At 40.9% G+C, this 16,233-nt stretch overlaps 2 protein-coding genes across 3 annotated transcripts; both read left to right on the forward strand.

The window, feature by feature from the left end:
- The first annotated feature begins 678 nt into the window (after window positions 1–678).
- hoxc8a (homeobox C8a) lies at window positions 679–4,416 on the forward strand. The gene is made up of 2 exons (XM_068328396.1): window positions 679–1,420; window positions 2,850–4,416. Exons 1-2 carry the CDS (start codon window positions 985–987, stop codon window positions 3,158–3,160), a joined length of 747 nt encoding a protein of 248 aa, XP_068184497.1. The 5' UTR covers window positions 679–984; the 3' UTR covers window positions 3,161–4,416.
- An 8,850-nt stretch (window positions 4,417–13,266) lies between these two features.
- On the forward strand, window positions 13,267–15,720 carry hoxc6a (homeobox C6a). Of its 2 annotated transcripts, none has more exons than XM_068335718.1 (2): window positions 13,267–14,305; window positions 14,728–15,720. In XM_068335718.1, exons 1-2 carry the CDS (start codon window positions 13,909–13,911, stop codon window positions 15,042–15,044), a joined length of 714 nt encoding a protein of 237 aa, XP_068191819.1. In that variant the 5' UTR covers window positions 13,267–13,908; the 3' UTR covers window positions 15,045–15,720. The 2 variants fall into 2 exon arrangements, with proteins under 2 accessions (XP_068191819.1, XP_068191827.1); XM_068335726.1 differs by having other exon boundaries at window positions 14,731–15,720.
- Window positions 15,721–16,233: the final 513 nt, after the last annotated feature.

The raw sequence follows: 16,233 nt of genomic DNA on the forward strand, positions 1-16,233 counted from the left end.
GTTTTACAGCGTATAGAGCAAAAGTGTCGCTCCATTATTACACGAGGAGGCTGTTTGGGCTCATTTTACCTGTTCGACCGTGTGCCATCTTTTTTGTTTACCTTCCTTTGGTATTTCAGAGTTGTTTTATGTAACGTTTCACTTACCATGAACTTTCCCAGATTCCAGGTTGACCTCAAGGAGCTCATAAAAGGTCAAATCTATTTTTTTCCCATATACATGAGTGTGTAACCTCAAAAGAGGATTGGAAAGCAAAGAGAAACTCTCAGCTTTATCCATTTATAATAATGAAACACCTCCTGATTAATACACAGCATTACCTTCAACTCTAGATTCAGACTATATAGAAGGAATGAACGTATCAGAGGCTTGTCCTTCTATCCCTACTCGTCTCTATTGATCTCCATATAACAAATGTTTGTGATAAACATGACATTGTTCACATTTAAAGCCTCTTGGCTTGATGGTTATTATTAGTGCAGCTCCTCTCAAGGTGGATATACGTATGGGCCCACGTCTGACCGGTCGTAGAAAGATGAAGGGGGTGGGTGGGGGAGTTGGAGGAGGTGGTGGGTGCCTATGTGGTGGGGGTGGTTGGGTGGGAAGCTTTAAAAAAAAAAAAAAAAAGGAAAAAGAAAGAAAAGAGCGCCGTCTGTGACTGTACCGGTCGAGCAAGCCAGCTTTAATCTTAGCTAACGCACATCTAAAAGCACATGCCATGAGGCTGGGTTGAGCCTGCACAACACAAGGGGGGAAAAAACACACACGCACACACACACACGACTTGCGAGAGGAATCCGATGAGAGGAACGGCTGAGTGAGAGTGAGCTGCCGTAGATTGTCCAAAGGGGCAGCGTTTCTCCTAGTTCCGGTTTGTCTGCCTGTGCGCGCTGTGCGAGTTGGGACCCTAAACAAAAGGCTGCCATCATCCTAAAGGAGATATTCTACTGCGAGAGAGCCTATCTGCTTGATGCTAACTCAAACATGAGCTCCTATTTTGTTAACCCTCTTTTTTCGAAGTACAAAGGCAGCGAGTCACTGGAGCCAACTTACTACGACTGCAGGTTTCCACAAAGCGTTGCCCGCAGCCACACGCTGGTTTACGGACCCGGAGCAGCCGCACCGGGCTTTCAGCACCCGTCCCATCATGTGCAGGACTTTTTCCACCACGGGACCACAGGGATCTCCAACCCTGGATACCAGCAAAACCCGTGCGCGTTGGCTTGCCACGGAGACGCAACGAAATTTTATGGATATGAAGCCCTTCCGAGGCAAACGCTGTATGGTACCCAGCAAGACGCGAGTCTAGCGCAATACCCAGACTGTAAATCGTCGAGCAGCTCTAACCCCGGAGAAGGACAAGGCCACTTAAATCAAAACTCCTCTCCCAGTCTTATGTTTCCTTGGATGAGACCCCACGGTCAGAATCATTAGAGCTATTTACTATTTCTGTGTTACTTTGTGTGCGTGTGACAGCGTGTCTGCCTGCGTGTAAGTGTTTCTGTGTAAGTGTGCTAAATATGTCTGAGTACACACACGAGTGTGTCTCATAACTATAAAACGAAATAAGTGAAGGGGACATGATGGGGCACATGCAACCTGTACTGCAGGCTGCTGTTTCTCTGCAGCACATGTTCATACAGGGCCGACCTGCTGATAACAGCTCCAACATCAACTCTTTGAAGGCAATTATCGTTGACATAAGATATTTCACACTTTAAACGCACAGGTAGAATCTTTTTTTTTTTTTTTTAAATATGAGCTTTAAAAGTTAACATTATGATGTAATGACACCCACACCAACAGAGTGATAGAGGGGGTTAGCTGAAGCAGACCGTGGCCCGATTGTCAAGAATCTGGGTTTTGGGGGTAATTTGAACAGAGGCCCAGTGTGGCTTATAGACTCATACAGCTATAATCAGTAAGGCTTAGTAGATACTGGCTCCTCCAGTCGTAGATCATTGTGATCAGGCTGTAGTTTTAAACCACACAGGTGAACGTTTCTTTCTTTCTTTTTTTTTTAATCTACCCAAAACGATATTTATCATTAGACTGCTACACCCGGTGTAGTGTAACTTTGTCTCAATCTCATAATTTTCCCTTTCGTCATATTTCTTTTGTGTGTGTGTGTGTGTCTGTGTGTGTGTGTGTGTGTGTGTGTGTGTGTGTGTGAGAGAGAGAGAGAGAGAGTGTGTGTGGATGTTTATATGTGTGTGCGTCTCTGGGTGTCTGAAAACCTCCACATTGTTCGCACAGTGTGTCCATGCAAATCTATATTTGAATATGTGAACCATTGTTTGGATGAATTTGGCATAAATTAACTGGTGTAAAAGCGAGACCATGCACTTACCCCCAATTTTTGAAATAACAGGTGATTTTCTTCCTTTTAATAGACATTCATCACCTTCTCATACTCACATAATATATCTTTGGTGAAGTAGGTGTAAAAGTCAGACAGCTGATCACTCCTGCAGACAAAAGTATAAATGGTGACAAACATTTAGGCCTACTTAAAAAGCTTTTGTTTAGAAATTATTCACCGTCCTGCTGAATATAAAGTGTATTTTTTCTTCTTCTTTTTTTTTTACTGTAATAGAAATCGGTGTCGTTGGGGAAAAGAACTATTTATGCTACACTTTAAGTTTAAGCTTTATTGATAAAGACTAACCCGCACGTCATGAGAGAATGTCAGCTGGAAGAAATTGTGGGTAGAGGAGGGAGATGGACGATTAGTGTTCTCACTGAGGGAGCAGTAAATAATAATTATTTATTCTTTAATTATTATTCACATGTTTTTCGTTTGGGCACCCTGACTTGTCCAGTTAATATTTGGCTTTATTTCATTCAAGCCCCAGGAAGACGGAATGGGAGGCAAACCTACAGTCGTTACCAAACCCTTGAACTGGAGAAGGAGTTTCTCTTCAATCCTTACCTGACCCGCAAGAGAAGAATCGAAGTGTCCCACGCCCTGAGCCTCACCGAGCGGCAGGTGAAGATTTGGTTTCAAAACAGGAGGATGAAGTGGAAAAAAGAAAACAACAAAGACAAGTTTCCGGGTCAGAGAGGAGAGGCTGAAGCCGAGGAAGAGGGCAACGAGGACGGTGAAGGGGAAGAGGCAGAAGAGAAAGAAGCGGAAGAGAAAGAGGAGACCAAGGAGTGATTTTATGGTCCTTTTTATGGTTATATGGCTCAAAAAAGAGAAAAAAGAGAGGTCCCATAAACAGACGAAGAGTCACAAGGAGGCAGAGACCGTCAACTTTATGACCACCCTTCCATTTAGTCAAGAGGGAACAAGAATCCCTCCAATGTTGCAGTCATAAATAGACAAAATTCTCACGAGTATCCCGACAATGTTTCGCAATGGCATTTGGATTTTTTTTTCTTTTCTGTAGAAACTCCACACAGTTGTAGCACATTTTATTTGATATAAATGTCGCCCTTTTGCAACAAAGGGGGGTGAATTTAAACGCATGCTAAATGGAAAATGGCTTAGCTATTTTTTAACAAAAATTCGCTCTTAATAATAATAACTGTATCCAAAGCATAGCCAAATAACATCAAAACATGACCAATGTTGTAAATACATAATAGCCTACATTTAAAAGAACATCATTTCAGAGTAGACTTTCCGAAATTGTACACGAAATGTAGGCCTATAACATAGTAGTACGTGTTCAGACATCATCGCAGCAGTTACATAGGCTGACGGCCCATGTATAAACCACAAGTTTTACTATTGTTACTGTTTTACTCGTTTTCACGTTGAATGGCCAGCCAGAGACGGTCATTAGAACCTCAGACATCTTTTTTCTAGGATTACCAGGGAAATGCAATCGTTTGAAATCCTTGATGCTACCTAAACCTGGGAAAATTGCAATAGAGATTTCTGAATATAGAGATTTCATATGGTTTTTAATTTTAAAGTGTTCTATAGCATCATTATATTATTAAGTTATGTATGTAGCATTTACCCGATATACAATATTCACTTGTTGAAGACAATTTTTGAGTCTTTGGAAGACAATTAGCTCAAAGCCAAGCAGACAATTTTGAAATTGTACCACGGCACTACCTAAACTCAGAGCCTTGCCTTTGCTGAATTTATATTCCTGAATTGTGGCATCGCTCTGATTTGATCACAAAGCTATTTCCCCAACAACTAAAACTGCCTATAACGCACATTTACTGTGTAAGATAATACCTGCTACATTTACAACGATTTTAAAGTAAGGGAATTTTTATTTTAATGTGCTGGTGATATAGCGTAGGCTAGTTGTTTTGCACTGAATATAATCTTTATGTACGTCTTGTTATATATTGATGTTAACAATATGCTCGTTTCCTGGTGTTTCTCCTGTGAAAGACTGAAGTGTGTGTCCCCCGCCATTGTTGATGTAAAATCACAAATAAACAAGATGGCTCACAATCATTTCTGCTTTTTATTGATATTGCCGCTTCTCCCTTGCCCAACACACACAGACACACACACGCACACACACACACATACACACACACACATAAACGTACACATAAAAATGAGGAGGATACATGCGAATTGAATTGAGAAATGCAGAACACATTCATCTCCAAATCTTTCCACTTGACTGCGTTTTCCACTAACGACTTCTACACCTCAGGGTGCTTTTGAATCGTTCAGAGCAAAATATGAGTCTCAATTTTCATATCCAGACACTTGGTAGAGTGATCTGATACGAATAATCCAAAACATTTAACGAGGAAATAGTGAAACATGCATCATAGTTGATGTTTTGATGATGCTTTGATATTCAGCCCATATGCGCTCAAACCCGTTATTGGCGGAGGCAGGAGGGAGGAGAAGACGCCAGCATATTGAACAGCCTTTTGATTAAAGTTTATCTAATTTAAACTTTCCAACTTGTTCCATTAAAAAACGCCAGACATGCGTTTGCAGATGTATCCCTTTACCTTTTAAGGAATGGTTGCGGATCTCAGTCACAGCATGCTACTCTCCAAAGCCTGAGTCGTATTTGATTCATCCTCTTAATAAGAAACTTCCTGCCTTTAGGGAGGACACAAAGCTTTTCTTAATGAATCTTGGGATGAATAATGGCTGTTTGAGATGAGATGAACAAACATCAGGCGTCATGTTAATAATCGAACTAAATGATGCCAAAGCATAAGGGAGGCTTTGTCTGTCTATACCATGCATGTTGTTTGAATCTTGAGGTCCAGACAAACAGAAGAAGCATCTGTGCGTTGAAATCCAAGCAAACGAGGCCAAGTGCAGGAAAGCTGTACAAATAGATTCTAGATGTCTCATCCGGATATCAAAGAGGCGAAAACTCCTCAGTTGCGTCGCAAACGGCGCTCTAATGTAGGTCAGCTGATGTGATTCGAATAAATAAAATGGCATCAGGCCCAATCTGTCGAATAGATTTATATAAATTCGACCTTTTGCTTAAAACTTTTAATTTAACCTCCTCAACCTCCAAGAATTTACAACAAAATATCTCCCACGTTTTTGCTTTAAAACAAGCCTTGTAATTTAAAGGTAAATAGCTGACGGCTATTTCTTTTACATGTTGCATTTATGCCGCTTTAAAATAAACAAGCTCTATCTATCTATGTGTTGTTGTACAGTTCCATTCAATTAATTATTTAAAACCCTCGATTGTCTCGCCTGCCAGCTTTTATCTGTCAGGTATAGTTTATTTGTCGTGATCCATGGTCAGCGATCCTGTTATTCATCCTAGAATTTAAATTTTTTAATTTTGTTTAAAATTCATCTCGAAATTGTTTAGAATCCGTCTGAATTTTTAAAAATGATTTACAAAAACGATTCATTTTTACACAACAACAAAAATAAAAATTAAGGAATCTCGATTTCTCCTGAAATTCACAGTGTTCTATATTAATTAGCTTTAGTTTGATATCATTAAAACGAAATTGTAACGATAAATAAATATGTGTGTATTCACCGGTCAATGTATTCCGATTGACCGGTGAACCTGCGTGGAATAAAATCATAACGGAAGTTGTGTTTCGTAAATACTCTTCGAGTTATTTTGGTCTGAGGGGTAAAAGGTGGATTTTACCCCCTGCTTTACCCCCATGTTTTTTGTTTTTTTTTTAAATTCAGTGTTTTATTTAATATGGACTCGGAGAGGTACCTTAACAGCAATCAGAGGGTCAGGTCGGGGTAGATCTTCAATTAAGGTCTTTTTGTTCCTCCTCAGTTGTGTGTCAGGCCTGCGTTTTCCTGGATGACACTAAGTTGCGTCAAAGCGCAGCCTTTTCATTCAGGGTGTTTATTTCTGTTTGCTTGAGGGTCGTCTTTTGGAAAATCCCGGATGTGTCCTAAAACTCTCACATATTCTGCTCCACGGATGAGCTCGTTGTGTGTGTGTGTGTGTGTGTGTGTGTGTGTGTGTGTGTGTGTGTGTGTGTGTGTGTGTGTGTGTGTGTGTGTGTGTGTGTGTATTTTTACTAGAGGGTTGACATTACCAATAAAGTTTAGTGTACCTGCTGTAAACTTTATTGGCGGCGTAAAAAAAGCCGTTCTGGGATGGATCGGTCATCTTTTGTCTCCTGTACGCCGAGACTCAGCTGAGATCAAGGCCTGCATGGGCGGGATGCACATCTCTGTCAACACGGAACACATTTCTTTGGTTATTTGGGTGTGGTATGATTTATTTTTCTGCGTTGCTGACTCATCAGCACAGTTCTCTTTTGAACGATATAGGATCGTTGCTTCAATGGAATTTACGAGATAAACTGCGAGCTAAGTTCAAATGAGGTCTAAATGATTACTTATTATTTCCATTATATCTCTTAATCTGTTCTTATATTTCATTACATTTTATTACATACGTGTTTATTTGGCACGGAGAACTGTTCTATCGTATTTAATAGATTCACCAGTGCTCTAGCTCTTTTCTGTTTGCCTTCCTTCTGGGTCTTGTTGAAAGTTTGCACCACATTTGCTGCGTAACAACAAGGTTTGAGTAGCTGCTGTGTTGTGTGTCTCCCCTGAAGGTTCAAACCGACCGTCCCTGCTTTTCAGGTTTAGAAGAGGATGTTGCCTTTGAACCAGTTCTTCAAATTTGACATAAGTCCCGTCCTTTTTTTCTTCTTCTTTATTACAATTTTCACCCGGAGCATCAAATTGATGTGTGAACAGTGAAACCTGTCACGTAATCCACCCAGAGAGCAGTCAGGCAAACGTCTTAATTGATGTTAAAATGAATTCTCTGTACATCTCTATTTTTCTTTTTCTGCCTCTATTCCGTCTTTATCTCCCACTCTGTTTTATTTACCCCTTTCCTTTTGGCATTTTGCCACATCATGACATGCAGCATGACATGTCCACCAGGGGAACTGTCACGTTTGTTGACGTGCGTCGAATTTTGTGACATAAGGGGAAAATTTCCGCATCATCATATCATGTGGGTATTTGAGGTTTAGTGAAATCGTGATAGAAATGAAAGGCAAAAAGAGGAGTGCAAACATTCCTGGTTGTTAAAGGGAGAAATTTACAGCTGAGTAATAAAAGTTTACGACTGAATCCTTTCCGCGATTGGTTGCAGTGGACCACGTGGCACACGCTCTATGAACATGAACTTTATGCTGTTGTCTATTCTCTGGTCCTTCCCCTGTATCAGCAGCAGTCTTAGCTGGGCGTAGAAACGTATTTTGTTCCCTTCATCTAATTTAAAACCACTGCATATTCATTCCGACGCCGTTTTGTGTCAAATTCAAGCGATCTCCGACTTCCTGACAGAAGGGATCTTCAGGACAGTCGCCGCCTCTACCAGCCGCTGCCTGCGTTTATCCCCCTGGAGGCAATAAAGCCGCGACTGGGGAAGGAGTGTAGAGCAAGCAAGAAAGCTAGAACAGCCATTTCCCGGCAAACAGACATTCTCTGCCCGCAGAAGGTTCCTCGTCGCTGGGCTTTGAAGGCAGTCCAATGGTTAGATGTGCGCTTTGTTGATATTCTCCCCCCCCCCCTCCGGCGCCGTGACCCTGCAGACACTGAGCCGGACTACAATCCACGGAGAGTCTTTCTTGGGTAAGATTCAGCAAATTCCTGGGATTAATTCTCTGTTTATATGTTGTGTTTTTACCATGTTGCGACGGGTGGTTGCTGGGTTGAAATGATGGCTGATGCAAGTGTGTGTGAGAGCGATCACAGAAGTCGGAGGTGTGTAAAGTGTGCAGTTGTGACCTGACCTGTAGCCTGGGAGGCTGCTCGTGCCCAGGGCGATATTCATTACACACCCATTATACCTCAGTGGCTGTGGTAGCAGCACCTGTGTGTGTATGGACGCTTTAGCCTACATTAGCTGAGTATCTCAGAGCTGCTGTGCCATTTTGATGCAATAAATTTCCTACTGATAGTAAACTTTGTCATCACTCATAGGCCCTTCTGACCAGGCAGTGACAAATTGCATTTAGAGCTGGCTGATGTGCTCTAATTATTTCCTGTTTCCATACTTGTCACTTTTTTTATGCTGGCTGTTATCTTCAGTGTGTGCCAAGAGCTGGAATAACAGAAGCAATCACACACACACACACACACACACACACACACACACACACACACACACACACACACACACACACACACACACACACACACACACACACACACACACACACGCAGACAACATACGACAGGGGAACCACAAGCATGTAGACATTGACACGCAGTGTGAATCCCGGCAGCGCCCCCTAGCGATCAGAAGCGTTTCATGTGGAAGTGGGCGGGTGTTGAGGCTTGTTTATGACCGGCTGCTTTTCGGCGGCAGTTCACTGCGGATGTCAGCTGACCCGCACGGGCTGACACCGAGGAGTGTTCCTGACCGTCCGATTGGATGTTATCACCTTGTTGAATGAGGACATATGTCTGCGTCGTTCTATTTCTGGTCGGTTATAACGAGGTGCAGTGATTTGTTATGAGATGTTGCCCTGTGACATAATCACTGACGACATTATGAGGAGCAGCATGAGCTTTTATTTACAGGACAAGCAAAAAAACAAAAGAACCACATTTATCCTCATGATCATCAAAACCAGCAGCAATGATAACAATAATCATTTTAAACATCACTGAAACAGGATGTTGGGATTATCAATCGCACATGACGGGAGTAAAATGAGATCAGACACACTCCGGTTTTTTTTATCTCTCTTGTTGACAACAATAATCCAGAGTACATGAATTATCTCAAATATTCTTAGCATTTGGAACTTTGGGGCCAAGATTTTCACATGTTTACGTGCGTGTATGTAATTGTTTGCGTGTGTGTGTGTGTGTGTGTGTGTGTGTGTGTGTGTGTGTGTGTGTGTGTGTGTGTGTGTGTGTGTGTCTCAGAGACAGACAGACAAAGAGATCATGAATCGGGCAGTACTTGATCTCTAAATCAAATTTTACTAATTGTAAAAGTATGTAAAGATAACCAACCACCGTGTGTGCTCGTTTTGTGGTTTTGTGTGTGTGTGTGTGTGTGTGTGTGTGTGTGTGTGTGTGTGTGTGTGTGTGTGTGTGTGTGTGTGTGTGTGTGTGTGTGTGTGTGTGTGTGTGTGTGTGTGTGTGTGTGTGTGTGTGTGTGTGTCTTGACCTTATTGTGTGCCCGTGCAGTCAGGATTGGTTCTATCGGATATCAGCTTGTTCAGATTCATTCCTTCTGAATGTTATTATTGCCAGTAAAACGTTCCTCGGCTCTGCCTCCTGTTAAAAGGTCACAGACCCGCGTTTCATTCACGGAAATGCAATCACCGACCCCGTCTCGTTGTGAAGGCCTTTAAAGTCTTTAAACCTACTGTCATGCACGTTGTTTTCTATTCCTTTGTCAAATACAGGCTGTCGGCTGGATCGAGTCTGCTGGTGCAGAATAGTATTCCTGCAGAGAGAGGAGAGACAGAAAGAGAATTTTAAATAAAAAAAAAAGAGAAAAGAATGAGAAAGAGTGCTTTTAATGTCGTTTGGTAAATCTTAAAAACAAGATGGTTGGTCTGTCGTTTCTCCCGGTTTGTGTTTTTGAAACCGGAGATATAGATTCACATTATAGTCCATGAAGTCATGAATCTGTCCGCATCACCACATTTAGAACCTCACTTACAAATCCCGACAGGGCAAAATTTTTGCCTACTAATGGTCATAATTTATGATGTGTGGATCAACATACGCTCATTGGGCAACAGCTTCCTGAGTGCTTAACGAGCATAAAGTCGAACACTTCCGGACATTAATTGGGCCAGCCAGCGACGGCAAAGCGCTTATAGAGGGCTTTACATTGTTAGTACGTGAGTTACTCCTTATTAGTAAGGTTAGAAGCGGAGAAGAAACAGCAGCAGAGGCTCGGCAGGCTTTTCCTCCCTCGCTGTGTGTTTTTAATCATGGCTGATAATGTAGAAATTCTACAGGTCCCATATAACTAATACTGATTGATGTTGTGATGTTGTATATTGATCTATAAATACGCAGGAGCGAATGCGTCTTGGATGGGCCCTATTGCGCTAAGAGCATTCTGTTATAGTTAGGCCTTCAGCAGAAAAAAACAATTAGAGTATAAATTTAAATTCGATCCAGAACGATAGTAACTACTCGTATAACACTGTCAAATATCATAAAATTATAATAATAACAATAAAAGTAGGAATATAAGTGACGCACGATCTATTTCTGGCATATCATGCGAATCCGCCATTACGCATTCAGGGATAACGGCTTTCTACAAATTTAGAACATATAATATCAATTAATTAATTATCATAATTAAATATTGATATTAGTGGTTAGTACTTTGAAGGCTTCTATATTCATATTTAAATATTTATAGTATATATACATGCACACACATACATATATATGTATTAATTTAATACTTTTGTCTTGTATCTGGTACTTTCGTTTATGGTTGATCATAATTTCCTCGTGGAAACGTGGACCAAACGGCTTCTTTCCACTCTGCATCAAAAGCCGGGCAAGTAATTTGCCTTTCGGGCCGCAATAAAACACTAAAACACGAGGGAAACAATGACCTTTCTAATTCTGCACACCGACCCACCCTTTGCATTCCAACCTCTACCGTACACTCGGTGGTTTTAGTGTCCAGCCGTCTTTCTTTCTTTCGTTCTTTCTTTCTTTTACGACCTAAACTTTAAGAGCAGTGTGTGTTTTTTTGGGAGTGCTGTGAATAACAATTACGGGAAATCATTTTTGAAAGCAAATAATTGACGTTTAATTGTAGTTAAAATACAATTTTTTTATTGATTTTTTCTTTTTTTCCCCTTTTTTTAGAAAATTATGACAATTTCTTTGTATCGACAACAGAACTAATAACGAGACAAATATTTCCACAACCTCTGCGCACACGGTGTTTCTACTGTGCATGACTGAATAACAACATATCAGTGAAACAAAATCAGGTTTGTCACTTTTGGGTTTTATTTTTATTGTTTGAATTTAAGTTTAGTCTTCACTTTGCTGTTAAATTGGTAAATGGATTATATTTCTGAAAGAATTCATTATTTGACTTTAGCGACACGTCGTTAACACTTCTATGTTTGTTATTGTATTTTTGTTGTTGTTGTATTCCATCTAAACCAATTCTTAAATTAAAGTGAAGAGAAAAATGCAACACCAGTTTTGCAGTACTAGAACACTACACCCTCCAACTTTTGCGCTTTATTTGCCTCAAATTTGTGCGACGCGGATGTCACATATGGCCGCAGATAAGGTGAAGGGGAACTTTTATTGCACCAGCTACTTCCTTCTCTTTGTTCTTGTCTCTTTTATGGGCTATTCAGGATCCCAAACAACAGACCAAACAGTGTTGCACGTTTAGTCTGAAAGTATTCAGTCTATTGAAGAAATCAATGAGGTGGACCAATAAACTGCTGCAGCCAGAGCGTCTGTATGAACAGACATTTCCAAACACTATATCGATTAGTTTCTTCTGTCTGTTGTGGACGTTTAGAAAAGCCGAGATAATGTAAAATATATCGTTCCATAATTGTGTGGGATTTACTTTTAAAAATGTTTAAACGCGCTTCATTAAAAAAAAAAAAGATGCAGGTGATATGTGGAAAAACTATCATAAACAGTACACCAGTAATTTAATAATCTGGCTTACATAAACCTGAGAGTAACTAAAACGGGTTTTTATGTTGTTATAGTGGAAGTATACGAATTTTACAAGCAGGACGGCTCGCCTCGCAGGCGCTTACGTTTTGCTCGAATTTTGTGGAACACCTCTAAAAGTAATTTCCAAACCCATCATTTGCTGCTGAGATAATTATCGGGTACTTTTTCCGGCGTGTTTCACAGGAATGTCGAAGTATGATCAGAAAAGGGGAGGGGGGGGGGCGTGAGGCTTGGGCCGGGGACATCTGCATAGCTAAGGCATTTTGACACATTGCATTTTTTAATACAGCTCTAACTTTTTGTGCGTAAAATTTAAAGCACACTCTTTGTTACTAAGGGTTTAAGAGAATGTACCTGGGAGGCATCAACTTTAAGTTGAGCATCGGGCGCGTTTGGCCTGTGGAGGATTTTGTCAGACGGATGCTGGACAGTCGCATAATTGATTGGATTTTTCAAAGTGGCAGAATTTGTCTTCCTACGCGCAGATGTTGCTTTCGTCCGGACCGATACACGCCGTTCTCCCTTACCTCCACTCGTTGTGCAGTGCTTTCATATCTGATCCAGGAGATTGCTGCTCGTGTAGCAGGGTTGTTTTTTGTTTTTTTTTTGCTGCAGAGATAGTTGTTAGTGAGCTGGGGAACGTCACTTGTTTTATTGCCCTCACAGAAGAGAGACCATAAACGCATTCTTACCACTTACACCCTCCCCCAGTTCGTAGCGAAAGCATGGAAATTGCTCACACACACACACACACCAAACAGGTCTTACACAATGGAAACATTAACAGTAGCTTATGTTTGAAACTCGTCGATATGGCTGAGATAAACAATAAAAGCAAATATTCATTTCAGCCTCCATAGTAAGGCGTCGCGTCCTGCGGGATCTGATCATGTAGATGTTATTACCCACATCTCTACAATGGTTTGTGGTATTATTAAATTAAGAATGAGTTTCGGAAGCACATACCAACACATGTACACACGCACACACACACACACACACACACACACACACACACACACACACACACACACACACACACACACACACACACACACACACACACACACACACACACACACACACACACACACACACCATTGTGGAAAAACCCCCCAAAAATAAAGAATAAAAAAAAAAACGTTAAAAAGTCAAAAACATATTGTCACAATAAAAGACGTCAGTCTATGTATCAATAAATGAAATCAATTCCTGATTTGTTGACTTGTACTCATGGAGACACCTTTGGAATGTAGTTGAGATTATGCAGATTTTTCAGCCTTGGTTTGAATGTGATCACTGCACCGACGTTGTGCATCATGCCTCCTCCCTGAACACCACATTATCTTAAACTTAAATCAAAAACATCTCATCCAGATAAGATGTATAGTGTGCCAGTCCAACTCTCTGCTGTGATTATCGGCATTTAGCACTTATGTTCAAGCTCTGAGCTAAAAGCTACAGTTTCTCTTCATCTCCTGCCTCTCAATTGGTGGAGAATGGTCAGCTGACATTGTCATATTGTCTCTCACCGAACCAAGCCTCGGCTATAACACTCGGGTTTGTGCGTCTTAACCGGAGATTGGAAATTAATAATATTGAATCCTCAAAGTAGCCCACGTCCAGCTAGAGAAGCAGAAAGTCGAGGAAAAAAAAAGAAGACCTTGGAGAAAGGTGTGGTTGTTTGACACAGACACGAAGGAGATTTACTGAGAGGAAGATTGAAAACAGACCGATAAAGAAGTGGGGAGAGTTGGAGAGAGGGTTACAAGCAAGGTATGAATTCTTATTTCGCAAACCCGTCGCTCTCCTGCCATTTATCCGGTGGTCAAGATGTTTTGCCTAACGTACCCCTGAACTCCACCACTTATGACACAGTCAGACATTTTTCGTCGTACGGTGCTGCTGTGACCCAGAATCGGATATATGCACCTTTCTACTCTCCTCAAGATAATGTCGTTTTTGGGTCTGGCAGAGCACAGTATGAATATGGATCAAACGTATTTCTTCAAGACAAGGACGTGCTCCCCAGTTGCAGACAAACAAACATGGGACTCAATTCACAAAGCCACATTGCTCAAGAGTACAGTTTGGATCAAGGAAGAGCAGCAGCGCAGGATCAGAAAAGCAACATCCCGATCTACCCGTGGATGCAGCGAATGAACTCACACAGCGGTGAGTTTTACTACGACAAATAAATTAAGGAAATGGGCCAGTTTTACGATATGTCTTACCAAGAGAGTAAGTTACTTTTTATGGCCCCATAAAACATTACTGTATCCCCTCGACCTGTAGATGGGCCTTTGCATGTGCAAACAAACAGCTTTCATTTTCAGACAGATTGCCATAATCAGTGGCGTAAGACAGACAGAATATATTATGATGCATTCATAATTTTAGATAACAGAAGGAAATGTGTCGTTTGAAATAGGATTGCAGTCATTTATCTGCGTAATTTTGCAATTATGATTTTAAAAATGGGGGTATATATGAGCTATATATTAAGACACAGACAAGGGGAATGATTTTTTTTTTTGTTTCAAATGTGAATTCGCTCAGCAAATTATTAAAACCCATGTCTGCACTTTGTATCTCAGCAGGAGTGGGATACGGGACAGACAGACGCAGGGGACGTCAGATATACTCTCGTTACCAAACACTTGAGCTGGAGAAGGAGTTTCATTTCAACCGCTACCTGACAAGGCGCAGACGAATCGAAATCGCAAATGCCCTTTGTTTAACAGAGAGGCAGATCAAAATCTGGTTTCAGAACCGACGCATGAAATGGAAGAAAGAGAGCAACCTGACCTCCACGGTGACTGGAAGTGAACAGACAGGAGTTTCCCAAGAGGAGCAAGAAGAGCGCAGTGGCGCAACGGAAGAAGGGAAGGATGAGGACAAGAAGAAAGAATAGTTAAAATAATAAAGAAGAGCACGATGGAAGCAAACACCTGATGACCATTGAAACCCAACATAACTACCTAAAGAATTACATGGACTTGAGAGTGACTTCACTGCATGATGGCTATACCGCGGCTCTACCACTTATAACCCATGTTGACCACAGGAGTGTTAAGCCTTAGAAATCCAGCTTATTTCAGCCACATTATGGCCCTTGTGACATTTGGAGAAATGTTGTTTTTTTTTATTGCAATGTCACACATGTATTGTGAAAATAAAAGGAAGTATTAATTTGTATGTTATTTCCCATGCCAGTAAAATCTATGTATTTATCCCCAACACCCCATCCATCACTGTGAACTCTTTGATCACCTCACAAAATACAGTGTTGGTCAGACTTATCTCAGTATTGTACATGCACATTCCACGGAAGGAACTGACTGGGCGGACACATCACACTTTAATCTGCTACTTGAATCGTCCGCAGACAAAGTGTCCTGCATAAAGCTGAAAATTGCACGGATGAAGACGACAGTCTACACACAACTGAAATATCTGTATATAATCAAAGTCACAGTATATTATGTCAACCATAAGGACTTATGTGCATTTAGCCGCTTTGATAGACGCTGCATACCCTAAATTTGCGCTTTGCCCCCCCACCCCCCCTCTTTTTTGATCAGTTGACAAAATAGGCTGAAGATTGTGAGATAGATTTGTACACTAGTAATTCTTCACATTTGTTTGGGAGTTACATTTTTTGTCATAATTGTGTATCATGGAATAAAATATTCGTAAAACATTCAATCTTGTGTTGTGTTCATTGGGAACATTGTAAACGGACTGAAAACGCACAAAACAGTGACCAAACAGCGGGTTATCTTTATATTGGAATCAAAATACAACTCTCATGGCAAACAACGGCTGTCGAGACAAATGGAAAAGGAATGTGTGATTAGGTGGCTTAAAAGCAAATTTTGGTTTCCTAAATATTAAAGAACTTTGAATTGAAACTCGTGAGCACGGAGATTGAGGTCTTCCGATAGAAACTATCGCAAAAGGTTAATTCCAGCGACAAGTTTCTGTATATGCGTATAATGTAAGTTAACATGCGTAAATCAGTTTCAAACATACTTGTACCTACAATCACACTATATATTTTATAGTATTATTATTATTGTTATATTACTACGTCAGACTTT

This window comes from Antennarius striatus, chromosome 2 (genome assembly GCF_040054535.1).
Source record: "Antennarius striatus isolate MH-2024 chromosome 2, ASM4005453v1, whole genome shotgun sequence".
Taxonomy (NCBI): domain Eukaryota; kingdom Metazoa; phylum Chordata; class Actinopteri; order Lophiiformes; family Antennariidae; genus Antennarius; species Antennarius striatus.